The sequence below is a fragment of the Scleropages formosus genome, chromosome 19, assembly GCF_900964775.1.
Source record: "Scleropages formosus chromosome 19, fSclFor1.1, whole genome shotgun sequence".
NCBI classification, from domain to species: Eukaryota; Metazoa; Chordata; class Actinopteri; order Osteoglossiformes; family Osteoglossidae; genus Scleropages; species Scleropages formosus.
The window spans coordinates 16,024,374-16,052,365 of record NC_041824.1 but is presented as its reverse complement, the minus strand read 5'-3'; the positions used below and the strand labels follow the sequence as shown (position 1 = coordinate 16,052,365).

Below are 27,992 nucleotides of genomic sequence, written 5' to 3'. Positions count from 1 at the left end.
GAAGTAAAACATGTCGGTCGACTCAGGAGAGTCGGGAGACTCGACGAGAAGAGCTGTGTATCAAACGCCATTCTGATGGATTTGTCCTCTGCTCACTCCAGCACCCTTTTCTTCAGTAGCTTTGGTTTTATTTACACACATCTGGAGCGTCCATGGTGAACTGAGAGCCGAACTCTTGAGGATACGTGAAAAAGCAACGTCTCGTTGAAGGAGACGCTGAGATGGTGACGCAGAGATTGTCTTCTGTTTGCGCGACCAGACTGGCGGTAAGGCAAGCGCATCGCTCTAGCAGGTGAATGTGGGCCGTTGATGCTCGAAGGCGGACGGCCGCATGAGGTCCTGGGTTCCACCAAAGGGCCGCTTCTGGTCTGGTGGGCGGCAGAACAGAAAAGTGCATGCAAAGACATGATGAACCCCATGGCAGCCCAGTAGGTGACTGGCACAGGCAGGGCTATAGGCCCATGAGCATCCCCATAAAGTCTGAGCCATTCTGTATCGTGATGGACGCCCCTGCTCCGTTGTCCACGAATATGGAAGTGTACTGTCCAGCCTGGGGGCAGAAGGAGGAGGACAAAAGGAGGGAATAAGTCTAAGGGCAAATCAGCATGACATAAAACACTGAAGGTATGCAGGTAAGCAAAACCAAGTTAAAATGTAGACGATTCCATGTTCATACCTTTCCAAAACAATGCAATCATAAATAAAAACAGAAATTAGGAAAAACAGGTAAAGACACTGTGTAGAAGCGTGTCCCAACAATACGGATTATATGTTGGCTGAGATCCGTGTTAAAGCTCTTATCCTATGATGGTAATATTGATACCTCACAGCACCTGGGCTGCGCATTTCAGTCTGTGTGGAGTTTGTTCTCCTTGTGTTGGCGTGAGTTTTTTCCAGATGCTCTGATTTTGTTCCGCAGTCCAAAGACATAGGAATTGGGGGGACTAAATTATGTGTATGTCTGAGCAAACGTATGTGTAAATGGATGAATGATTCCAAGGAGTTTAGTGCGGCGTATCTAGTGCTGTAAGTCACCTTGGATAAAGGTGTCATATGAATACTAGTTAATGATCTGTGTCTGTTGCCTTGCAGAAATGTGCCTGCAAAATGAAGAAATGTAAATGTAAATGTTATGTAAATGTAAAAAAGCACTGTTATAATAAGATGTCGCTGTGACATGTTGCAACACTGATGCTTTTTTGTTTCCTGCGCCGTCGTTTCACCTGCAGCTCCAGCAGCCCATGCACACAGACGGTGAATATCCTACTGCTGCTCTCCAAGCCCACAATCATTTCCAAGGACCTGTTTTGAAAATAGGAGCAGGCATGTCAGAGGTCGCAGTCAGTGTCTTTGGACAAACCCCAAAAAATTAACAGTAGAGTCCAGAACAACAGTAGTCCAAACCAAGTGATGCTTTTTTATATTCAAAAATAAAATAAATCACAGCCTTCAGGGCTTTAACTTGTACTGAAGAATTTAATAGTTCTCGGTTAAACAATGTTTTCCACACAAGGGTTTGCCCATTAAACACATTTTACCCTAATTCACTGAGTTCCGTCGTTTTCCATTTTCCCTTCACGCGAGTCCAGCAAAGCTTTAACACACACCGCAGTTCTTCTGCTGGCGAGGTCATTAGGCTGTTCTTTAACCGCTTTCAAGCCGAGGGCTTTTTTTTCTTGCCTCATCTCAACCAGCACTTAATTGCAGTGGTGAATCCAGTGGTGCCAAAAAGCTTATTGCATTAATGAAAGACAGAATATGCAGATGGTGGAAGCCCCGATCCAGTTCGCCAGTCCTGTGCAGGAAGATGTCCTTGCACATGTGCAAAAAGCTCTGGTGAAGGACATCCAACCTTTCGGCGCTCTTCTCCTTCAAGTGCCAGCTGGTTGTCTCTAGCTGTTTCCCGTTAAAGAGTGTAGCACACTCCAATCATTAGCTCTAACTCCACCACACACACACACAAGGTCTCATACTCACAGTTACAAGCTACCACCCTTCATTGTTTCAAGAGTGGGTAAGTATGTGGAGAGCTTTTGACTGGACACCAATAGGGTCATCCAGCGAGAAAGGTGGTTGGCACCTTCTCCTATCAGGTCACATTGACCATTGCAGCTTATTGCCTAATAGGATCAGCCATTCTACAAACTCTCGTTGATAACTATGTGGAAAAATTTCCCAGCGAAAATGACTTGTGAAAATGCCTTTAAAAAAATAAAAGGGCAAATAATAATAATAATAATAATAATAATAATAATAATAATAATAATAGATGAGAGAAGCACATACAATACAAACATGTACAACACAACACGCACATACTGCAGCACAAAATGTTGTAGAAGGAAATTAGTACACGTTAAGGTGCTAGGAAGTTTACCTTCAGAATTAAACCCAAAATGATGAGTTTGTAAAGCTGCACATTGAGAGGGCGTGAAAGTGATTTCATGGCCTTTGTACAGCCATCACTCCACCGCATGTCACACAGCTGGAGCTCTATTGATCTATTAATTTCTTAATCTAACCCATGTACATTAGTTACCGGCTGTTTTGCAGTATTTAGCAGTACATACTGACTATTTTTCAGTGTGTTACCCAAAAAAACAGGGGCGCGGTGGCGCAGTGGTTTTGACCATGTCCTGCTCTCCAGTGGGTCTGGGGGTCAAGTCCTTCTTGGGGTGCCTTGTGATGGACTGACATCCCATCCTGGGTGTGTCCCCTCCCTCTCCAGCCCCACGCCCTGTGTTGCCAGGTTAGGCTCCGGCTCCCCGTGACCCCGCCTGGGACAAGTGGTTTCAGACAATGTGTGTGTGTGTGTGTGTGTGTGTAGCCAAGAAACTATACAGTACCTCAAGAAAGCAGGAACAACAACTGCCTTGTGTTTGAAGGACTGGGGTTTCAACCCCAACCCCTGCAGTAGCCTTGAGCAAGGTACTTACCTTGAATTTATACAGTAAAAATTACCCTTCTGCCTAAATGGGTAAATCAAGGCAAGTCGCTGTAGAGAAAAGCGCCAGCTAAACGAATAAATGCTCTCACTGGCCCTCGAACCTTCTCAGAGATACGGTTGCTGTTCTTGTCAGCATCTCAAGAGAAAGGGAGCGCTCACTGCCTTACAAAGCCGGAGCAGAGCCCTCCCATCGTGGTCAGGCCCAGATATCACAGCACACCACTCGGGCTTCCAGCTCAGACCACTGGCTCCTGTTCAGTGGAAAATGCTACATTTTTATGGTGAAACAGCCATGTTTGTCTTCTTTTTAACTGCCATCCCAAAGAGCTTAATTTTGCATTCTCTTCATTTTAAAGCGTGGGAGAGTCTAAGGGGTTTGGAGCCTGTACACAAAAGCTCAGTCAAACGCCCCCTCCAACATCTCTATTTACTCTGTTTTTGCGGTGTAAATTATTTCCTTTTATTGCAGCACTCTTGATGTACTTTTTCTGAAAAAAAATTTGCCACAAATTCGTAGAACTGAGCACTGTACAATTTAGACTAGATGATGCCTAAAAGACCTGATCTCTCACTACACCCCAACCAGACTGCTATAGTCTTCCATCTCTGCCTGCTTGGTGGTCCCACACGCAAAAGGTCCAGAATGAACAGCCTGAAGTTTCTCAGTTCAGGCTCCAATGTGGTGGAATGAATTCCCCCTTTCACTCAGAACTGCTGAAGCCTTCTTTACCTTCAGGAATGGTCTCAAAACTCACCTGTTTTGGACTCAGTTCTCACCAGTCTCCAATATGTTAAATAAATGTGTATTATGTTATCTGTTTAATCATTTAAAAAACCTATATACAGCTATCGGTGTAATGCGTATTGGTTTGTATGATGGTATGAGACAAATAAGCTATAATCAAGAATCACATATCTACATTCAAATTTCTCCTGCTGGTGTAATGCACTTTTTTAATTGTTCTCTGAGGTGTACGTTGCTTCGGAGAAAAGGGTCTGCTACATTAATAAATGTGAATGAAGGCCTGTCAGTTGGGATGGTTCTACAAGTGGGGCATGCTGTGATGTCACCATGGCTTCACTAGAACTAAGAATAAGAGGCACGTATCAAAAATGAAATCTGAAAAACATCATTTGTCATAATAAACCAGTGTAGAAATTGTGTCCATTTGTTATTCGTTGCAGAATGTGTGTTTTCACAGAATCAGGAACAAGCCCCTATAACCGTATGCTTCGCTAACGGGCGTCTCGTAGGTGGGACCACAAGGTCTACAGAGGTCACAGGAGCATGAGGTGCGAGAACATGTTCTGCAACAGGAAGAGGAGGACGGCAAAGTTTTCACAGGTTCCAGATATTAACAAAAAGTGAGCGGGCATTAAACCCCGATCCATTTAACAGGCTGCTGCAAGTCATTACGGCAGCATGGAGCACACAGAGGTGCTATTCTGAAATAAAGTGGACCTGCCAAACTACTAACAACCTAAAAACCCCAAGCTGTCTGGGTGCCACTAAACTGTTTCTGAGACGTCGCAAAATTACAGTTCCTGTTTGTTTTATGGCAGGGGATGGCATGTACTCCTCATTTCATTCGGTTGCATAAGTAATTACAAATGAGTACCACATGGCCCTAACTGCAAGCGGAGCTAACAGAAAGCTACAAATAATTGTTATTATCATAAGCTGTGCTCTTTGTACTTGACTGGGTCAGATGCAGATTTGCACTGCGGAGCTGAGGATGTGGCTTTGCAGAAATTCAGCAACAAACCGAGGAATTGCGGAACGCAGTCCAGGCTGCTAATGTTCCTGCCGCAATTATTGCTGTCTGTTTGGAAGTTTCAATTGACATCGACCGACACCAGACAGAACCAACGTGATGAATAACACATTGCTGAGTGGTTTTCATCAGGGATGCAGTAAATATTGGTTCATATGTTACATTTCTGAGCAGTGTGAATTGAAACTTATTTATTTTACATTTATATTTGTAAAGATGCAGAGATTTATTATATACATTTGGAATGTCAGCCATTCACTAGCATTTATTATTTTTATTATTATGTACAATGATTAACTTTTAAAGTCACAGTAAATTTCTGGCTGCTTCCTTTAGTTTATTTTAGTGCAAAGTGACTTTCAAGAAAATATTTAAGTATGTTACTGCTCAAAACAGAAGCAACTAACTGGTAGCATGCAAACAAACTAGTCAGTGCTACATCTTGTGATTTACGGTACCAGCAGCTTAGCCCAGATGAAACCATTCTGCTTGTGCTGCGGCGAGGAGCAGGACTTTCGTAAGAGCCGGGTGGCTTTCGAAGCAGGGAGAAGAAAGCCAACACTTACGTGTATCTGTGGCACAGCGATTCGATGCAGATCAGCACCCGCACATTGTCCCTGGCCCGCAGCTGATTCTTGCTCTTCTTCACCTCTCCGTGGTCTGAAGAGAGCACAGAAACAAGCAGGAGGTTAACCGTTGGCTTGTGCTCCAGATAGCTTTTTATTTTTGGTGCTCCTGTCCAAAACTGAGCAGTGGATTGCAATCGTTTCACTCCTTGTCATTATCACATCTTCGACACGTCTGCTACAATTTATATTTTAGAAACCTCATTAACCTAAAATGATACCACTGGTGTGTGTGTGTGTCTGTGTGTGTGTACTTTGCATCAAAGGAAGAGCACTGAAGTGGTTTGAGTCCTACCTATCAGGTAGATCTTATCAAGTGGTCTGGCATGGTTCCCAGTCATCCCTTCAGCCTCTCTCAACAGGCATCCCACAGGGTTCAGTACTGGGCCCCCTACTCTACTCAATCTACACGTCTTCCCCTGGCCCTGTCATCGCCTCCCATGGATTCTCCTACCACTGCCGATACCCAGCCTTCTCTTTTCTCCCCGGAGCCATAACAGACATTTCCTCACGCTTCACCTCTTGCCTCTCAGACATCTCTGCCTGGATGTCTGATCACCACCTACAACTCAATCTCTCCAAAACAGAGATCCTTCACCTCCCAGCTGGTCTGCCTTTCTGTCGAGAACTCTCTGTCGAAGTGGACAGCTCGCTCATTTCACCTACTTCATCAGCGTCCCACTCCGACTCAGAACTGCCAAATATGTCTCTAGATTTAAAGACTCACTTCTCCCCTGATTTCCTGAGTGATCGATAAGCGTGTATCATGTTATCTGTATTTAAAGAAAACAACTCTGTATATGCATCTACTTGTGTAATGTATACTGGTCTATGGTGCTATGAGACAAATTCACTGTAGTGAAGAGTCATGTTTCTGCGTCCAGAACTCTGTCCCTGTCGAAAATGTACTTTTTGTATCGCATTGCAGAAAAGCATCTGTTAAATGAATAATGTAAATGTAAACATACACACACTTTCTGAACCGCTTGTCCCATACGGGATCGTGGGGAACCAGAGCCTAACCCGGCATCTCAGGGCGTAAGGCCGGAGGGGGAGGGGACACACCCAGGACGGGACGCCAGTCAGTCACAAAGCACCCCAAGCGGGACTCGAACCCCAGACTCACTGGAGAGCAGGACCCGGTCCAACCCACTGCGCCACCGCACCCCTGTTGTAAATGTAAATATAATCTCCTGAATTTGGTATTTAATTCTCATTTCCATTAACCGGCCAAATCTTACAAGACAGATGTACAAAATGTGAAATTCAATGAAACTGGTGTTTTGTTGTGTATTCAGATGCCTGGTGTGAAGGATGTCTTGTAGCAATCTGATAAAACTATTTATTTTTATGGTGTATAAAGTTGTCAATGGACCAAATTTGACCAGAACACAACCCAATGGTTAAATAAGGTGTGTGTACACACGTGTCGATGTTTCAAGAGTTGGTTGGCTCAGACCCCCACAGCCACCCATCTTTCCCATTTAGGCCATCACACAGCAGTGCAAGATGGGGAAAAGACCATAAGATACCCCCACCCCCAACTCTGCAGAGTTTAGGCTGGCTGTACGACGAGACGTGTAACTGGTTTTTGGCCTGCTTGCATGGCACTAACCCTAAGCGCTTCTGATTGCCGACTGGCATTAGTTCGTCACATGAACGCACCAGGCGGACTTCCATATTCAGTGGCGGCACTGAGGCTTAGCACAATTTTACATTCTCTGTCCCAGGGGCTTGTTCCACTGGAAGAGTGAATGGAGTCCAGCCTTCCAGCCCTGCTCTCTGCACACAGAATGCCCAGATAGCGGAGGCGGGTGCCATGTGCAATTTCAGTCACAGTACTAGTTTTGCCAGGACTACTGAGAACTTTTCAGCCACTATGTCATTTTATGTAGACATTTGATTGTTTTGTTTCCCAAGGACAAGCTAAATTTTAAAATAATATGTTCCACTGAAAATCAAATAAACTTGAGTTTGAAACTGAGAGCTATATTTAACTTTATTTGGCTGATTTGCCGATTTTTTTCCACAGCATTTTTGAAAAAAATGTAACACAGAGATTCATATCGTATTCATATTTAATTGAACCACTTCAGCTAAGCAGGACTTGAACTGCTCTCTCACCAGTAAGTTGCCTACTCTGATGAACGTATACAGCAGTACGGTATTTGGGCAACGTTTTCCCCTTTGGTCCAAATCACACAGTACAAATCAACCTGTAAGTCTCACAGATGGGACACCCCACTTGTCCAGTGCTAAAATGAGTTGCACCATAGTATGGATTGTCTGAGGAAACAGCCTTACCAATGTGGACGTTGGCAGAGAACTGATAAATGCCAGTGACGGGTGCTGTGAAGCGACCGGTGGACTGGTCCATACCCATCCCTCGGAGGAAGGCACCCTTGGCCGGAGGCTGGAAAAACATGAAGATGAGGAAGGGTTAGGGACATTAAAAAGCCTTAGAGACAGGAGTAGGTTTGGGATTTCCTCAATCTTACTTAGTTATTATGAAAGAAGATGAAAAAACACTTCCGGGACCTATTGACACAGAGAAATTTGTGTGTTCAGAATGCATAAATTGCCAATGCAAATTAAGCTGCAATCAACTATAACGAGGGGATAAATGCTGACAGTTTCCGTTCTATAATTGGGATAAAGACAGCAACTAAAAGTGGTTAAAAAAGGAAACGATAGACCATCTCTGAACTGTTTTGGTCGAATGCAAGTGGCTACTGATGGACCAACTGGGGCCTGATGCAAGAAGGATGGATAGGCACTGGGCAGGGCAGCCAGCGAGGTGCTCCTGTAGAGGAATGAAAGCAACTGAATCCAGTCGAAGCCAAGCGATGACAGCCTGAAGCTCTGCAATTAAGAAGAGGGGGAGCAGAGCCACTCCGGTCCTGGGAGGACTTTAATTCCTGGAAGGCACCAGTAAATGAGCACGGATCAAGCCACCCGCAAGCCTCGTCGTTGCCGGGGGGTTTTCTGCTGGGGTGGGGAGGGATGGCTGCGGCAGTGCGATGGGTGTGGGTATCTCCATAGTGCCCACAGAATCTCTCTTAATTAGATACACCCGACGGGGCAGGGCTGTCCACAGCGCACCGACAGTAATTATAGCACCAGCAGGAATTAACGACTGAGTGCAGCACATACACACGCGCGACGTACACACATGCACATGCGCTCGCTCTATGAAAACATTTCATTCCGCGCCGCACCCTTTTTTCTGTTTTGCTGCTTAATACAAAACTCGTGGAGGTCGAGTTGAAACAGCCCTGCGTTTAGGTGGGAACGTCAGTAAGGCTGTCACCAGTGACGCCTTCCAGGTCTTCAAAAAACGCCTCTTTTAGCCCATGGAACACACACGTTGCGTATAGTTCTGCCTCTATTTTTTTTTGAGGATGCCCTGAGAAGGGCTATGCAGCAGGCCTGCAAAGCAGGTTAAAGTAGTACAAGCAGACCTAAAAACCAATGTGTAATCCTGAGATAAGGACTTGCGTTAACCGCACTGCATTTATAAGCAATCTTGGAGCTGTGTGCTTCAGCAGTTAAAAGGAACACACGCCATCTCGAAAAAGTTAACACGTTAATATATAATCGCTGTGTGTTTCTCACTGAAGACCAAGATCTAGCAAAAGCTAGATTAATTTGCCCATGTCTCAGCTGAACACTTATAGGGTACTAGACTAATCATGGTACACCCTAGATGGAACACCAGTCCACCACAGGGTGAGGACACATACAAGTATCCACAATGGGCAGTTTAGTCAGCGGTCCACCTGAAACATATTTTTGGACTGCTCGGGAAACTGGAGCACCTGGAGGAAACGTGAGCACGGGCAGAACATGGGAACTCCACGCAAACTTAGCTGGATATGATGAGCCTTGGTCGCTGTGAGCTCCCCATTTTTGCGAAAGGTCCCAAACACCTCGGTGTCCTCACTTGTTGTCTTAATTTGTTCTGGCGCGCGTTCTCCTTCAAAAGGGAGTTAACAGCCGCGTGAGGTCACAAGGAAGCCCGATTCAATAAGAGACTCGTCATTTTCCAGTTCGGACACATACTGTTGCCTGACTTCAAAGTATGCCAAAAAAGAGTTGATTAATTTCTCACTGAGAAACAGGGAGCCAACAGTTTGCAGAGTGGGGTTACTGTATATGGTATCAGTCCTTAGTTTGTGTCAGGAGTCTGGCTTCAGACGTCTAAATTTGCTGGAGCTGGGCCATGATCATCCACAGACGTTTCTGAAGAAGTTCAAACAATAGACACACACACACAAAGTGTGCCTCAAGGCTCACATCTAGGCACTTAACCATGAGTCCAAGAATCAGCAGGGGCTTAGTGTCATTTCTCTTCAAACACACTAGGATGTGCTTATGCACCTCCACAAAGACACGTGCATTGCACACACAAGCACATGTATACATAAACTAAACACACTTAAGACCCCAACATTTGTTTCTTCCTCAGTTTTTGATCATGTGTATGTGCAAACATAGCCCAAACTATGCTGAATACACACACACACACACACACACATTTTCAGAACCGCTTGTCCCATACGGGGTCGCGGGGAACCAGAGCCAACCCGGCAACACAGGGCGTAAGGCCGGAGGGGGATGGGACACACCCAGGATGGGACGCCAGTCCATCGCAAGGCACCCCAAGCGGGACTCGAACCCCAGACCCACCAGAGAGCAGGACTGTGGTCCAACCCACTGCGCCACCGCACCCCCACTATGCTGAATATCACATGGAAATTTGATGAGAGAAAAGCTCTGATAGACAATCACAAAACGTAGATATACATTTTAAATAATTGCTATGAAGGAATATTTAAACAACTGACTTTCACAGGGAGCTTTATGTCTGGACTGCATCCTAGACCTGAAGCCTTAGCCTGCCATTCGCACAACTGTCTTTGACTGCCTGCCGAAGCTGACCGCTGATGTATCGTGCCATCTCTGCTCAAGGACAGATGCCACAACTCAAATGTTCACGTCTTTTTTGTAATGTATTTATTTTTATTTTTTTTTGCTTTTTGGTTTATGTAAGCGTCTTACCACCCTCCACCTCCACCGTCCTCGTCAGTGTGTCACGGGATGGAGCCGTTCCACTCCAACATGCGGTTTCAAGGCGTCTCTATTTTTGCACCCCTTTTTTCTGCTGGCTATTCCAAATCCCAGACAGAGTGCCTTTTGTGTGCCACCGAGAAAGCGACGTGGGGCACTGGCTAGCAAAACATTTTTGCAAGAGGAGCTCATCCGCACTCGGCTGCGGCCCGCTTCGCTGGACCCTAGCGAGGCGGCCCTGTTTATCTCCGGCACGTTGTCTCGCAGCTTGTGAGCATCAGGCAGAAGGACCGTTGCTATGCTCTGCGGCCAGGAAACAGTGTACGTGTTACCAATGAAACGAACGACCCAATTGCAAAAACCGTGCAGTGCCAAGATGCCGTTGGACTGTTTACCAGAATGGCAGTTCTGGATTTGGGCTGTCCTCATGACTGAGGGTCAGTGTGGGCGAACGAGTCAAACACAAGACCAGCTGGGGTTGGGTAGGTGCCTGGTTAAGAGTAACGGTCTCCCAACATCCACTCTGAGACTTACCGTCTGAAAGTTTTGCAGCTCCGTCAAGGTCTTCTTGTCCACAACGACAGGCCCCTTTAGCTTGCAATGAAAGGCGTGCTCTATCCTGCGGTTCGAGGACATGCCATCCAGGGCAATGAGTGCAGGTGGCAACTCACTGGGGCTGCTCTCCTGCCCTGCAATTGCCCGTTTCTCTGTCGCCTCTGTAGGAGAACCCAGGATTCACAGTAAGGTTCTGAATATTTGAAGGTATGGACTTGTCACCATGTTGCACAGTTTCTGCATAGAAAAACTTGAATGATGAATTTATATGGTGGCACTTTTATGTGGCACTCTTCCTTTATTCATCTTTAGTCTGGTGTGGTTGGGCAGAACTGAAAAATGGGTGTCTGTTCTCACACCTTTGATCATTTCTCGAAACTCCTGAAGCAAGACTTCTTGGGTGACCACTGCCCCGGGTGATCCTGGAGGGCCCTGTGGCCCCGGGGGTCCAGGAGGGCCAGGGGGTCCTGGCTGCCAAGGAAACAAGAACAGAGAAGAAGTTAAAGGCTGCTCCTAATGAACCCTTAATCACATGTTTTACACAAATGACAGGATGAACCCATTGCCTGTGAAACATACAAATCAAATCAAATTCAAATCAAATTCAAATTTTATTTGTCACATACACAACCATACACAGTACGACGTGCAGTGAAATGCTTTATATCCTTTTGCCACATTTCAAACTTAGGACAAAATGTATTTTGTATCCTAAAAGCCATCTGGCAATCTACAAAGTCACACTTTTGAGAAATGCCTTATGTGAACAGAAAGCTAAGCCTTAGTGATCTCAGTCACCACACAAGGCGAGCGGTTGTCGGGGAATTCAAAACATTGAAACATGAATATTTTGTTCGGGAGGGGGTGTGGTGGCACAGTGGGTTGGACCGGATCCTGCTCTGTGGTGGGTCTGGGGTTCGAGTCCCACTTGGGGTGCCTTGTGACGGATTGGCGTCCCATCCCGTCCTGGGTGTGTCCCAGCCTTATGCCCTGTGTTGCCGGGTAGGCTCTGGTTCCCCACGACCCCCTATGGGATGGGCGGTTCAGAAGGTGTGTGTGTGTGTGTGTGTGTGTATATGTGTATGTATATTTTGTTCGGGATTCGGGGCACAGGGTAAAATGCAAGATGAAGCCAGAGCGCCTGGTAACAGCGGGAACACTACATGGTCCTGCATGCATGACCTCCGTAGTCCTCAACAGGCAGCATAAATTATTCTCTCACACAGTTTTCCGTCCATATGGGGTGTAACTTCTGCTCATCTCAGTTGTCTTTTAACTATGTGCTGGCTGGCAGGCATCTCTCAGAAATCTTATGACTCTTTGTCATCTGTCAAAAAGTTTTAAAGTAAAAAGTCCAAAATAAAGTGCTAAAAAGTTTGAAGGCAAAGGACAGCCTTACTCATCAGCTTAAAACTGGAAATGAAATATAAGTACACATAATTCTCCTGAAAGATAATTCCATTATGAATAGTTTGTGCAATTTAATTGCACAATTTAATTAAGAGGAGCTAGTATCATGAGTCGTAACAGCAATTACAAGAATTGCCTTGTGTTGTGCAATAATAATAATAACTATTGGCTAGTGGAAATGTAATGGAATAATATTTTTATTTAAATATTTCTATGTATTTTACATAGTTCACTTAAAAAGCAACATTCAAAGCATTTTACAACAAAGATAATTCTGAAGCTATTTATTATCACTATTAACATTTAAAAGTTACAATAATATTAGAACAACAGAATAAAATAATAAAATAAATGATAAACCCTGGACAGGGCGCCAGTCTATTGCAATCACACACTCATTTACTGTTGAACGCACGCACAAACAGCCACCCACTATATACAATTTAGAGTCACTAATCCACCTGAAACTCATGTCTTCGTCCTGTGGGAAGAAACCAGAGCAGCAGGAAGAAACTCAAAAGAACACAAGGACTTGTAAACAACACAGAGACTGAAGTAGATTCAAACTCATTGCCGAACCCACGGTCCATTAGATGTGACACCATGCCACCCAAGAACAACAAACTAAAACAGCAAAATAAATAAAACAAAAACAGGGAAAGGATATAAAAAAGTAGAATGCTAATGTATTACGTGTAAGTGATTTTGAACGTACTTAAGTGCCCACGGCAGTTCTGGCATGAACCTTTTGTTGCTCGGGAGTGCATAATTTATTTTTCCCATTTCAATTAATGGTAATAGCTTTACAAGAATTCACTTTAAAGCAGATCTTTTGAAATCATTAATTATGCTCATTATTCAAGGGAAGTCTGTACTGGCATACAAGATCAAGATAAAACTGCCAATATTTGCAAGAGTCTCATTAATGACATTTGTTAAACTACTCACTATTGCTGAACTCTTCTGACTACAGAGTCTGCACTCCCATTGGATTCCTCAGTCTTATAAGTGCAAATGAGAAATACCATCAAATCCACATCAGCATAAATCTAGATGAGCTTTAGAAATTCTGTTCCTGCTACCTTTAAACAGGTCAAGAACTCATACAGCAGGGCAGCAGTGTGACTTTTATCGATAAAAGTCTTTTTGCACCTGACAATCACACCTATTCATTTTTGCACCAAATCACATAAAATTTTTTTTTCCAATGTACTTACTAGTGGCCTCTTCCGCTTCTTGCATTTCCCCGGGAAGTTGCCCACAGGACGCTCAACAAACACCTTCCATGATCCAAGCGGGTCCACACGTTGGTTTTCACTCTGCATGAAGTCAAAAATTGGTCACGCGTGCACACACCCCGCTGCTTCTTGATACCTAAAAAGTGATGGAGCTATGTTCTAGGGTCATCCTCTGCCCGATACAGACTACCTTTCAGATCAAGTAAAAGAAATGAAAAGAAGTTAAACTTTTACGCTGAATCCCAGAGATGGAGTAACTCTTAATTACACTGACTCAAGGTAAACCGCGCTTGGGCTGAAAGAAGCCAAAAGAAGAATAGATTTCATTATGCCTATAATAAATAGAAATATTTTTACTAATCAGTACATTTTCTAAAATTAGAACAGACTGATGTTTTCCTTTTTTCATATAGCTTAGTTAGTTAAAATACTTGGCATTATAAAGATGTGAGGACATTTCAGGAGATGGCATATTTGTTCATATCTGAGTTCATTAGAGCCCACTGTGGAAAACAGACAAGCACTAGCTAGCCAGACATCCTTTCCCGCCATTACAATGCATCTTTGAGAAAAGTGCTAATTACTAGATTCATCAGATATTTAAGTCTGAAGTCATTCGCCCACCGGCTCTGAATGCAAAGTACTGTAAACGACGTAACCAAATCCAATGAGTCATAATTTCTGCTTACAAACCATTGGAAATTCTTGCCTAAAGATACCATTAAAGAGTGCCAGACACGGGCAGGTTGAGTTCTATGCCCTCTTTCTCTTTCTCTCCTCCTTTCCGAGAGGGAGGGAGGCAGTCGATTCTCTCTGTGCTGCTTTGCCGCACACTGCCAAACGCACGCAGTCTCTTTTTCATTCGGAACCAATGTTTTTCTCCCCGTTCTCTAAACAGAGCAACGACCGATGTCTTTTTTTTTTTTTGTTCTCTCAGGTGCCATGTCCATCCATGTATGCATGATATAAAATAAACCTGCTTTCACCCAAACTTCTCATCAAGCGCAAGCAAAATGTTCGTTGGCCAAATGGAGCAGAGGAGTTCCACACAGGGCAATCGGACCCTTTAGTTTGTGACACATTGCTGACATCCTGCTGACACAGGTATTGTATCTCCCACCATGATGTGCCAGGTGTACAGGGCTGTATAAAGCTGGCCAGTTTCTAGTTGTGTAATAGGAATGTCGTGTTGGTAGAAAGCAGACACCCTGACGGTGTGATCCTTCGAAAAAATTACATGTATAGAACATATACATACATTGAGTACATACTTACGCAGCATTTATACATACAGGAACTATTTATAAACGGACACATAGAAAGAGACCCAATACTTTTTTCAGCAGAACATTTTCAAATACAGAAAGCATGCTTTTCTGGTACTACAGTGGAAATAATATGAAAATAATAGTTGGTTGCAGCCCAGTATTGTAATGATCTGACAGCTCGCCGTGGTCAAATTTTCTTAAAAAAAAAAAAAAAAAAAAACTTTGTTATGGAAATGATGAAAGATCCACACGTGAAGTGTCAGCCTTACAGGTGACACAACGTAGCAGTGAATTAAATGTGAGCAATCTCGCAGCCCTCATTTGATCTGGAGGTGGAAACCGATGCGGCACACGGATTCCGGCGCGGAGCTCTGCCCCAGCCCTTCCTTAAACGTTCGAGATGGAAAGTGAGATAGGGGCTGAGCCATAGAGGTGAGCTGTCTGAAATGGAATTTGTTTAGGTTTGGCAGCAAGGCCCAGCTCAGTTATCTGCTAAACTAACAAGGATCGCTCTTCACCGAAAGCCCGCTTCTCGCAAAGGCAACAAAGTCACTCCTTGTTTGTCTTTTCAGTTTGCTGGAGTAAACTGGCTTTACTTCATTTTTGCGTATCTAGTGGTATTTATCTTTTTGACTGCAGATGAAATAAACTGAACGGATGCCCTAAATGCCGTCCGAGAGAACGATGTCATTTTCTCATGTGCCGGAAGACATAGGAAGAGGAGCGATAATGATGTCAGAAATATAAAGTTAGTGCGTGTCCTTCTGTGAAAAAATACACATAAAAATGAAATTACAGCTCTTCCTTTAGACAACCTCATTTAAAATTCTGTTAATTTAATCTATTTATCAGGTTAAAAATTGCATTCTTCACCTGCGCAAGTTGTTCTGAGAATTAGCAAGATTTTGAATATTTGATATTTTTGCAGTAATGTTAATTATGTTATTTAATGTTAATTAAATAGTAATTATTATGTATTTAATGTTAATTATATCAATAACACACACACACACACACATTTTCAGAACCGCTTGTCCCATACGGGGTCACGGGGAACCGGAGCCTACCCGGTAACACAGGGCGTAAGGCCAGAGGGAGAGGGGACACACCCAGGACGGGACGCCAGTCCGTCGCAAGGCACCCCAAGCGGGACTCGAACCCCAGACCCACCGGAGAGCAGGACTGTGGTCCAACCCACTGCGCCACCGCACCCCCCTTATATCAATAACAAGTGAATGTTATTTACTTTGGTGAAGTGACATGTAAATCCATTAAATATTTAAAAAGTTCTACCCAACAGTAATACTTTTTAATAAAGTTATACTTTAAACTTTACTCTTACTTTGCTCTTACTTTTAGGGAACTGGTATATCGCGGTCTTGTGAAACTCTCAGCGAGCAGCTTTCAGCCATTTGCTGTTCAGACAACAAAGAAGGCAAAATAATTCCCAGGTGAGCTGAACGTTCTGCTTGTGGCCGATCCGTCCGGCTCTTTATAACTTTGAGAGTTAGATTTTTACAATGTTGTGACATGGGAGCAATGCGAAAAGGGGAAAAGCAAACAAGCGACTAAACACCCTACATAACAGCACAAAGAATGCCTTGAGACTTAAGATACGCATCGTTATCATTTAAATGCATCACTTGCAGAGAAAGCAGAACAAGCGTATCAGACTGATGTAAAGTTACGCCACACTTTTGCTCTGCTTCGCTGTAAATGCCTCGGATGTGAAGTGTTAGAGCTGCACGCGCTCACTGGCGGCCCTGATCGAACACGCGTGGAGCCTGCTGGAGAGCGCAAGAGCACCACCGGACACTCTTACCGCATGTCTACAAGGATAAATCAGAGCGGAACTTTGCAGATGTTTACTCTTCAAAAATAAAGAAGCCAAACTCTCTTGTTGCAGAGACACATCAAGGCAACCAGTATCGTACAGGATATGCTGTATGTGGACAGTAAACCCTGTGTACTGTAGTTTAACAGAGATCAGTCTGAGGTGTTACGAGAGATCTGCCTAATAATAATAATAATAATAATAATAATAATAATAATCATCTCCAGATGGATTTTGAATTAGGCAGGCTTGAAATTCTGAGAACCATGTGGGTCTCACTGAATAATCGATTACTCTGAGGGAGTCATTTCATATTAATTTCAGATTAACTTCATAAGTATTTCATATTTTCTGGAACTAGAAATTAGAAGGCTATACACTGAATTTCTGCGATCTCTTCTAAGTCTTTAACTTTCTAATTCGACTAAATTCTCAAAGAAAAACTTACCGGGCAGCAGTTTTCACCATGAACTTTAAAGGCAAGAGATTCACAGCGGAATCTTTATTTCTGTGAGTATTTTAATACATGTTTAGTTTCGCTCCATTTCCCAGTGGACAACCCTGGGCCTCATGGCTTTGTGCTACTAACTCACAGGTCTGCGTTCACACACCGCTGGAAATAAAAGTTAAACTCCTGCAAGCCTGTGCCAGCAAGCTGCCCCCTCTTTCCTTGTTTTTGTCATGTATTGTTTGCACACGCCATTGTAATTAAAAGATTAATGCTGTGCCTCGAGGACTTTGTTATATTGTCGGAAGTCAGCCTGTAACCAAGGCCAGGTTATTATTGCCTCTAACAGGTATGAAACAAGTCAAGTGTTTGACAGGCTGTGTGAAGGAGCGCGTGCTTCACTCCTTCTCTCTGAAATTACACAAACTCCTCGCTTATATCCTGACCCAGAAAGGACCGCAGAAAAGGCAAAAAAAGGAATCCGTTCAGCTTCGCAACAGGAAGCTTCGGAACGATAGAATATGCCAATAACCGTTGAAAGGTCATCGGGTTGTGGGTTTCATGCTGGGCCTCCAGCTCCAGAAACGCACGCTTGCACACACGTCTCACAGGAAAACCAAGAAACGTGTCAGGACAGCAATAGATCTTGGCTCCTCGTTTTTTTTTTTTTTTTTTTTTTTTTTCCCCCGAAAGCATTATGCAGTTACATCAGAATGAGATACAAAAGGACCGAGCCGGTGTTGCGCAGCACCCCGCGAGAAGAGCGTTGAGTCCAAGGTCAGGCAGCCCCTCTGCCATCCCGCCATCCACTCCGCTCCCAGACTTCGCCCTTTCCGAGGGAATTTGGCGTGTGTCTGTCAAGGGACGTGTTTTTCCGCCGCAGGGAGACGGGCAGAGAGCCGGAACGCACCGTCGGTACATTGGCGTGCGCCTCCAGGGGCCCCTCCCCATCAAGCCATCGCGTGCTCCCTTGCGTGTTTCACTCGGCTCTGCACGCAAGACGCGCGGAGTCGGCGAAAGTCTGCTCGTCTCCTTCGGCCTGGAGCCGGACGCAGGTGCCGGCGTGCTTGTGGCGGCGAAATCAACGGGTGCCTTATTATTTTTTCCCCTTCTATGATTGCGGTGAGCACTGAGAGACGACACAGTGTCACATCTGTCAACAAAGCGCTGGTGCAAGGAGGCATCTGTGTTGTTTTAACAGCGACGGCAGAACAATTCCGCGGCTCGCCGGAGCCTCGGTCGGCACGGCCGTCTTTTATTTAGTCTTGAGCTGGCATCCATCTACACTTTTACCACTGCCCTTGACAGCCTGACAGCACCGTGCGCACATACACACACACGATTACAGTCACATAGCTCATCGCAAGTAAGTGCTCTAAGTACTGTGCAGCATCTAAACAATTACACGTCTTTATAAAGCTTGCATGGCAAAACATTGCTTTTGGCAGGCCAGGGGGATAGCTCTTCAGTAAAGATGCCCAGTGCAGGTTTAAGCTATACCTCACCCTAACTCTAACTCTAACCCCTAACCCCTAACCCGGATGCTCTCTGAAACAGAACCAAATAAGCATGTCAAGTGGAGAGGTTGTGACCTCAGCAAAGTGCCTCTCAACACATGGCCAACATTCGAAAGCTCGGCTGCACACAGTATGTCCCAGCAGTCACTTGATTTTTTTAGCAGTTTCGTTAACATTGCCAAAATCTTTGCTTTTACAAGTTGCCAGCTACCAGAGAACACAGAATATATAGCATTATATTCTTTTTTCCTCAGCCACAGACCTGTTAGCCGGTGTATGTGATCGAGGTAGGTTTATGGTTAAGGGTTAGGATTAGTGTTAGAGTTAGGGTCAGAGTTAAGGTTAGGATTGGGGTAGTATTAGGGTCAGGGTTAGGGGTTAAGGTTAGGGTTAGAGTTACAGTTAGGGTTAAGGTTAGAATTAAGGTTAGGGTTAGGGTTGGGTTAGGGTTAAGGGTGTGCCTGTTGAATCTTATCATAGAAGAGAGCATTAACATTAAACATAATCATCTTACAGTATCTTTAATTAACTGTCTAACAACCCTTTTGCATCCAGACTGCCTTATTTGTACAACAGCCAGTAGGTAGTGCAATGGAAAAGGAACTGGCCCTGAGATTGAAAATGGTCAACTGAAGCCACGGAGCAAGGGGCATGGTGGCGCAGCAGGTTTGGCTGGGTCCCACTCTCTGGTGGGTCTGGGGTTTGAGTCCTGCTTAGGGTGCCTTGTGATGGACTGGTGTCCCGTCCTGGATGTGTACCCTCCCCCACCAGCCTTGCACCCTGTGTTGCCAGGTTAGGCTCCGGTTCACCGAGACCCTGCTTGGGACAGGTGCTTTAAGTGTGTGTGAATCTATGGAGGAGCTCAGTGGCTTTACTTTTAAGCAGGATATTGAGTTTTACCTTTAAGGAGTTAACTCCCTTTGTTTCCATTTAGCATCCTTCACAATTTTTTACTACAGAACATTTAAAATTTATAGAGAACCGTTAAACATGGAATGTAAGTGATAACTATAATGATACACAATTAAAAGCAAATGTGTGGGAAAAAGCACTCAGACAACATCTCTGCTAATAAATGAAACAACGATCAATCTGGTTGGTTGCTCATGAAATTCAAGGTCATTCTGTACGTGTACTTTGCCGCGGCAACTTGTAGTTGTGTGTACGTATTTTACACTGTGATTCATTTAAACTCTGTCATCTCGTTTGAAAAAATAGTGAGCATTTATTTGGGGCTATAAAAAAGGTGAAGAAATTTTGCTGTGGGTGCAGTAAGCCAGCAGAACATAAACATGACTGTTAAAACCTGTTTCTCGGGCTCTGATTCACTCTTTCTGATGGTGCTGCTGTACCAACTCCGCACAATTCCTGGTGACCCAGAAGCCCTGGCTTAGAGCAGCTCTTCCTTCCGGCATTTTCTCTCCAGTTTAGCCATTCCCTGCAGGTTGCATGTGAAGTTCTGAGGAACACCCTCTGTGTTCCAATCCACTGAAGCCATCCAGGTGCCCCCCTCTTTCCCACACAGTCATCTGTGCAGTCATCCACGCATGACTGGATGGGTGCGTTAACCGCAGCATCCTCCCATCCCGGAGGGCTAAGAACCCCTTAGTTTTAGGAACTTAAGCCCCTACCAAACACCATCCATTCCCCTTCAGCACGGAAGAACCTGGGTCCCCCAAAGCAAAGCTGCTCCACACTGCTTCACTTGGATTCACTTCACGACACAGCAGCGTGCTTGGGGCTTAAGCACGGATTTGCCAAGTCGTGGGTTTGACGGAACCGCACACTGAAAGTGGCACAGCACGCCATAAGTTCATTTGTCACTCCTTTCGTGTTTTTGAAGACAAAGCACCTTCCCAGTGTAGAGGAAAACACCATAGGCGTGGGTAAACAAAGTGCATAATACAGAAGATCATTAAGTACTCTCGAAGTGCTAGATGTGTGTCATCATAATGCATCTCCTAAACAAAGGCCTCTGGCAGGTCTCTTCCAAGAATAAGGGATCCCACAGAGCATTTAAAAAATGTCCATAGCTGAAAAGCAAGTGTTTGGTTTGTTTGAAGAAGACATTAGCTTGAAGCAGTCATGACAAGTGTTTACCTTGCACAGCTTGTTCCGCTCACAAGGGAATGTATACAGTATAACGGGGTTTTCACGAACGCATTAGATTCCATATCCCAAACTTTATGGGTTGCGCTTTCTGCTGGTGCCAAAGTTTTGCTTTAGAAGCTTTAAGAAACACAGGGGAGCCTAATAACTGGCAAGGTGACAGTCCACATGAAGCACACTGAAGGAAAGAGCCATTGTTTTGTGTGGGAAAGATAGAACAAGCAGGGTAAATTACTTCATTTCAAGCAACTCAGCTGTTGCGTTCTTAGCCTGGCACACACGTGAGTATGAACCAGCACCGAGGAGTCACTTTTCTCCAAGTCCAATACCTTGGAAAGCCTCGCCGCGTCTTTTGTCTTTATCTGAGAGGAAAGCCTTCCTCCTGTGACGTAGCCGTGGGGACCATGAAAGAAATGGGAAATCACTCACCATCACCCATGTTCACCTATAAATGAAGGTCCATTTTGGAGGACATCAATACAAAGGCAAACATCTTGGTAGCATAAATATGTCCCAATAATGAGGTCTCACGTTGTCTCAGCACCTCCTTCCCACCTCAAAGTGGCTGCAGCATAAACATAGTTTGAATATTTTATGTGTGTATCACGCATGCATTCCATGCTTGTAAAGGCATGCGAGAGTGTGAGTCGTAAAATTTATAATGAAATCTCCAGGGGATTATCCTGCCTTCCTCTCGTCATAAAAAAAAAGCTAGCGAGCAAACGAGGGCCCGAGCGGAGAATAACACCTGCTTTGTGCGCAAATTACAGCGTGCGGGTCGCTGGGCCGGGAGGGCGCACTGCCCTGCCGCCTGTGGTAGGTGAGCTGGGACGGTCGGCCAGCGACCCCGAGTCAGAGCCCCCGTGAAGGGCGTCCCTCATGGTACAATGGCAGGTAGCGCATGCCATGGGTACAGTATAATTCTGGATAGGTACTTTACAATTCTGCTCACGCTTGTGAGGCCTTGCAGATCAAACCCTGTTTTTAGTGGGATTTCCAGCTAAGACAGCTGCTACGCCCGAGTACACTGTAAAATAACACTAACTCTACGAAATAATGTATTAGCTTGCCTATTTTTCCTGTAATGGACTGGCGTCCCATCCAGCATGCACCCTACTTAGCCTCGGACCCTATACTTCCGGGATAGGCTTCGGACTCTGTCGCGACTCTCACTTGGACGGGCAGTTAGTGACGTTGAGTGAGTGAGTGTTTGACTGTTGTTGAGCAGCAAAGACAGGTAGAAACTGTTTCTGTTGCGACTTGCCTACGCTGCGTCTAAATATACACTGATGAGGTTTCAGTTTCATGGTGCACAAGAAGGACTGAGTCGCTGACGGGTGATATGTTTGAGGTTCTTCATACCTCAGTTAGCAGCACTGCTGCAGCGTAAGGACTCGTTGCCAGAAAGATATATGGACAGACGCAGTCAGTGATCCCTCACCGAAACGTCCCTGAGATGGAAACGAGCCTTTGCTTGTTACCCTCTGAAAAGGGAAATAGTGGCTACATCTGCATGGAGGTCCTCAGTTCTTCGCAAATCTGCCAAACAGAACAGCAGTTTGGTGACAGGTATTCTAAATCTCACCTAGTTATGATTAATTTGCTCGTCAAGACAAGTCTTTCTACATGCAGATGGATTTCCAAGGATCTAGAGCTGCAGCGAAGTCATGTTCTGCCACAGTTCACGCCTCGGTGCGAACCGGAGGTTGAGGAACATGACCAGCACATGATAGGTATCAGCCTAGATTAAGGGATTTCCATAAATCTGGCATCAATCAGGTGCTATTAAAGTGAAAATAAACCCAAATAGAATATTAATCTTTGACTTTTCTGAATTTAAAAACATTTATTTCACATTTCGGGGCTTAAAGGGTGCCTGTTGGCAGAGTAAAGAAACTGCGATAAGATCATTGATCAAGTTTTCATGGTTTTCCTCCCAGAGGCAAGTCTTTCCACTGTCCGAAGAGCAGAGAAACTAGTAGCCTTCAGTTTCATTCGAAGGGTTGTGCGTTCAAATCTCAGTAATGATAACAATCTTGCATATCAGGTGGCTGACCAATGCGACTCTCCGAGGAAAATAAGGAACAGGATTCGAAACACCCTCTCGTCGAACTTCTCTGAATATATTTTCTGTATGATAACTTAGTAGATCTTGAACTAAAGCAATTTTAGCATTTTTGCTGCTTTTTATTACTTCTCTGACAACCTCAGAACTCTGTCTCTGTCGGCGTCCCTCACCGTCAACTCCCCAGAGGTGGCGACAACCTCTCAGTGTCCAGGCCCTGGGGACCCGACGGAATCCAGTTTGGAGACACAATTTTTAGTGCAAACAGAACAACGCTTAAGTGCTGTCGGAGGTGGGAAGGTGGGGTTCACGTGGCCCTCGGCCCTCAGCTCACGCCCATTAATCATGGATGAGGAAGAGGGAAACAGAATCGCTCTCCTAGGGGGCTGTGTTTAACTAATACTTAGAACCTGGAGCCCAACCCAGGCCAAACAGTGCTAAATATGGCCTCGTGAGAGCATGCTGATGTTCTCATCCTGCAACTTAGTCCACCTTCACTTTTTCTGATGTGCAATGTGCTCTAACGTGAACCTCAAAGCAAAATAATAAGGTGCCCTCTATATATACTGTGATGTAAAAATATTCATTCAACAATTGAAAGCAAATGTAGGGTCATTTGAACATGCAAGAAATCAGAGTATAGTACAGCGGTCCATAATGTTGCACCATCCTTACTCTAAAATATTGCAGACTGTGCTTATGTGTCTTGTACAGATTTTCAGGAAAGAAATTTAGGCATACAGTCAAAAAAACGCAGGCTATGCTTTACAGGGTAGTTTGCTGAATTACCAACTCGGTGTCGTTGGAACCGATTATGGTTGCTACCATGGAAGCCACTGTACTTTAGAAATTGGAGTACATTTCACAGTACTTGTGTCAACCTTTAGCAAGATGTTTTACTCGCTTACTCTCTCGTGTTGACTGCTTGTCCTTGTCAGGGTTGCGGCAGTCCTGAGCCTATTCTGGAATCACTGGGCACTAGGCATGGAAGGGGACACCCTGAAAGGGATGCCAGTCCATCGCAGGATGATATTGTATTATAACTGAATCTTAAGTATTATCTCACATTAAAGCACTGACTACACACAGACAACTTCACCACCTTGGACAAAAGTATCCCTGTCCACCTCCCTATGAGAAAGTGAACATTGCCAGATTCAAAACTAGCTCTGGGTACATGAAGAAAGCTAGTTGTGCTGTGGCATTCATTTCGAGTCCCAGCTGAATGAAACGATTCTGGACTTCAAGAAGCAAAAAATTTTAAGTGCAGGGGTGTAAGAAGGTAGCAGGCAGGGTAAGGCCAGCTCATCCCAAGTGTGCAGAGCTCACTCAAACATCTCCGATGCAAAAGTAGACCAATAAGTTGTACAGTGTTACAGTTAGTCAAAGAATAAAAAACGTGTGTGTGTGTGTGTGTATTAAAATATTATAATAGACGCTAAGCAGTATGTGTTGCCCTGGTTAATGACATTGGCAAATCAAACCAAACAAACAATGCAACCCAACCATGCGGCAGTAGCACTTTGCCCACATCCTGCGCCGCACAGCTCATCACGGAGAAACCCTATCTCGAAGCTTAAACCCCCAGTCACTCACTGAGGCGACGCTATGTGGCACGACAGTGGTCCTTAATAGCGATTATGTCATTAGCGTCAGACTGCAGAGCAATGGAAGAGGAGGCTAAGACGTAAGAGGCCCATAATCCTCATCAAAGTGTCCTCTTTCAGGTCCCTTTCTGAAGGGCTTTGTGAGGGGTTCACAAGGGCTTGCTGCCCCCGATTCTCCGTGCAACAGCCACTCCTATCGGATGTCCCAGACACAGCGGAGACAGGCCGGCCCCTGACTGACAGCATCAATGGGCTGGGAACCGCACCGCCCAACATCCTTAAATACCTCCCCACCTCACTTTCCCAGGAATGACATCATGGCAGGCTGCCTGCTCTGAGGAAAAGGGTAGGGGGCACAGGAGGAGGATTCAAAGGCACCACTGGGGGGCAAAAAGAGAGGTCCCTCCGGGATGCTGCCTCCTGCTGTTGGGGGCAGACATGAGGTCAGGCTCCCTGGGTTCCGCTGGGTCCCAAGACTAAGTCAAATAAACAGCGCTCACAGCGAGGAGGGGTTCAGTTCATTCCCAGTCTAGCGTCTGGACACAAGAAGACTTTCTCCCCTGTCTCAAACAGGCGACAGCAGCCCATGCCAACACGCACTCCGAGGCAGTGGGCTAGAACTTGGAACGGGGGGCTTGGTATCTAAGTGGCAGGGGAAGCAGGAGACATTTGAGAATGCCAGCACGATGGGTGGGCTGAAAGAAAAACAAACTGCTTGATGGAAGCCTCAAGCACAAACATTATTGGAGGAACAAACCAAAAATAGGAGTTTCTACATAAATTGAAGTGGTTTGCCTTTTTTTTTTTTTTCCAAAAAACTGCCTTCATCATTTGCATATAAATCCATGTTTAATTCACTGAGAAGAATATTTTCTGCCCGAGCAAAGCGCCATAAATCTGTCACAGCCGAAACTGCCCATCTACATATTCCACACGCTCCCTTTTCGGAGAAAATAAACAGTCATTACAGTGTTTGTTTTTGATTGCCCAACTAACTTAAGAGCACTTATCTGTAATTAAAAAGGGGCCCTCTTGCCTCATACCTTTACCATGGTGCCTGTTTGCATGTGCAGGCACACAGCTTGTTTACAGTACAGCAGAGTTTAAATAATCTCCTAAACCACACGTTCACTGGGCACTTAACACTGCTTTGACTCAGAGGAGCTACATTATGTCCCACATTCTCCTCTCGGAATATCCATGTACCTTATTTGTTTTAATTGGAAGGTGCCAGTTTTGCTTGGTTGGGCTCCGCGAAGCGTTCTCAGCAGGTAATTGACTGACGGATAGTTTAGCTAAGGATTTTAGGCAAGTGATTTAGAGCACTCTGACTAAAATGTTCAACAACAAATGAAAATCCCATAGGTTTGGATACATTTAAAAGGGAGAAATTCCATACTGCATATTTTCATAGGTTGATATGGAATGAAAATAACAGTGAGAAGTAATGCTTTGGGAGTGGGAAAGTGTACATAGACATAAATGATTTGCTGAAGGAATAGAACGGCAAAAAGCACCTCTGTCTGAAGATCTCTTGCTTAATTTCAAAATCTGACAGAATAGTGGAACACTGGGGGTGGCTAATTGAGGAGCCAGTCATTAACAATATTAAGAGATTCCTTACATCCTTGTACTCACATGCCAGTCTCTCCCTTCAACTTGACCTACCACAGGGTGCATCTTTCTGAATCACTCCCCCTCACAAACTCAAATATTAAAGGTAATTTATTGTACTATGCTGAAGTGCAATATTTTTTCCACCACATAGATTTGCTTAATCAATCAAATGTCACCGTGGACTTAAATAAACAAAAAGCCTGCCAGAGAAAAAAGCGCGTTTTCAGGAATCAGCATCTACGTGCAGTTTTTCCAGATGCTGGATCAGTTGCTTCTACTCATGTGCGTCTTTTGCACCTTTTTCAAATGTGCGAATGCGTTCCATCAATCACAGCTTCACATGAATAATCTACAGGAACATTCCGGAGGGCATAAACTTGCACTGTATCAGTATGTGAAACTAATTAAAAAAGCTTTGTGCTATGCAATAACACCAAAAGTGTCAGACAGTATGTTGTAAGACGAACAGCAAAGTTCCGATTGAAGAAATTCACCATTGATGATCAGCTTAAGTACTGACCATGGATCATAGACTGGAATCTCCATGTGGATTGCATGTTTGTAAGCCCCTTTCATGTCTGCTACTAGACCGTACTGTTGTGAAATATGTTTACAAATGTGCAGAGGACTCTGAAACTAACAGCCTGGCAGGAGACGGTCATTTTGAAGGTCCATAAGAAAGTAGGTCCAGAAAGAGTGAAACAGTAATGAAATGGACAGAGGAAACAAGACACAGATAGCAGAAGGGGTTTGACAGTGTTACCTTGGAGCTCCCTCCAACCTCTTCGCTGTTGGACATGGAGGAGTTGTATGCTTCGGTATGCTGAGGGGTGCTCTCTTTCTGTCTCTTCTTCTCCTTCTTGGCATCAACAAGGAGAAGGCACTGGGTGCAAAAGACAGCAGCTACCACTGCTAGAGGCCAGCACCTCATCTTGAGCCACAGAGATTACTGATGGGAAGGGACAACTGGGAAGCAAATACCAGAATGGGTAAGGGGCAAGCCAAACGGTATACTATTGAATTGAAAAAGACCCCCCAAAAAAAACAAAATAAGAAGTTCTCCTCCTTGGGTGGGGATCTGTTGGTTGTAGGCTGGATTCAGGGAGGAACCCAGCGGGGAAAGAGGGAGAGGGAAGTCTCAAGGACTTTAGCGACCAGCACTGCCTCCAAATCCAGCCAGGTGGTTCACTCAGCTGCGAAACCCGTCAAGTTGAAAAGTCCTGGAAAATGACAGATCAGCGCAGGTCTGACAGCAAATAAACCCATTACTGAGATTTTTCACGCTTCCTGCTCCATAGGGGGGTGTCTAATGGGAGAGGAGGGGCTAAGGGTAAAAGGAGTCTAAGTTTGGGGTAGGAGGGTGTTGTACTTTTAGGCAGGTAGGACCGAGGATTGATGCCAAATGCCCGGGTCTCTCTGTGTGCTGGTCAGAGGCGAACCGGAGCTCCAGGCGGCTCAGGACTTCTGAGGACCGCGGTCTTCACTCTCCGAGTCTTCACACGTGGCTCCCACAGGAAGAAAAAGCAAAAAATCTTTAGGGCATGGAGGTTTTGTTAGGGAGGGTAGGGATGGGTGATAGTCGTGACTTGGAGATGTTCCAATTTTCTTAGCCTCTGGCCTCCCCCTTTCTTTCTTTTCCTTGAAGGGGAAAATTGGTTCCCCACGGCAGCCTCCAAAAAACTTCAAAAACAGGCAGCCGCAGAAGGGATAAATCTGAGGAAGTTTCCTCTCAGGGGTCCCGCTCACCCGCTTGCCTGTAGGTCAGTTGCAAGCGCTGTTTCCCCACCGTGTCCTGGTTCCGAGAAATGGTGACAGAAACACAGGCAGTTTTCCCCTCTGCCCGCACTCTGTCCTTGCATCTGCGGTGGGTCCTTGTTGGTCTGCTTTGTCTCGCTCACTCCGACAC

General features: G+C 45.0%; 1 protein-coding gene across 1 annotated transcript; it reads right to left on the bottom strand.

Moving 5' to 3' along the window:
• Window positions 1-27,992, bottom strand: c1qtnf12 (C1q and TNF related 12). The gene is made up of 8 exons (XM_018760349.2): window positions 26,850-27,992; window positions 13,601-13,702; window positions 11,333-11,444; window positions 10,953-11,134; window positions 7,653-7,761; window positions 5,289-5,382; window positions 1,224-1,302; window positions 1-550 (listed from the first exon to the last, which is right to left on the bottom strand). Exons 1-8 carry the CDS (start codon window positions 27,015-27,017, stop codon window positions 452-454), a joined length of 945 nt encoding a protein of 314 aa, XP_018615865.1. The 5' UTR covers window positions 27,018-27,992; the 3' UTR covers window positions 1-451.

Bases quoted from the DNA above. Each gene is read 5' to 3' on its own strand.
- c1qtnf12 (XM_018760349.2), bottom strand. From the start codon at position 27,017: ATGAGGTGCTGGCCTCTAGCAGTGGTAGCTGCTGTCTTTTGCACCCAG. The intron at 5,383-7,652 runs GTAAGGCTGTTT...TGCTCTCTTCAG, and splicing joins CTCTGCCAACGTCCACATTG to ACCACGGAGAGGTGAAGAAG. The intron at 1,303-5,288 runs GTAAGTGTTGGC...TTTTCAAAACAG, and splicing joins TCGCTGTGCCACAGATACAC to GTCCTTGGAAATGATTGTGG.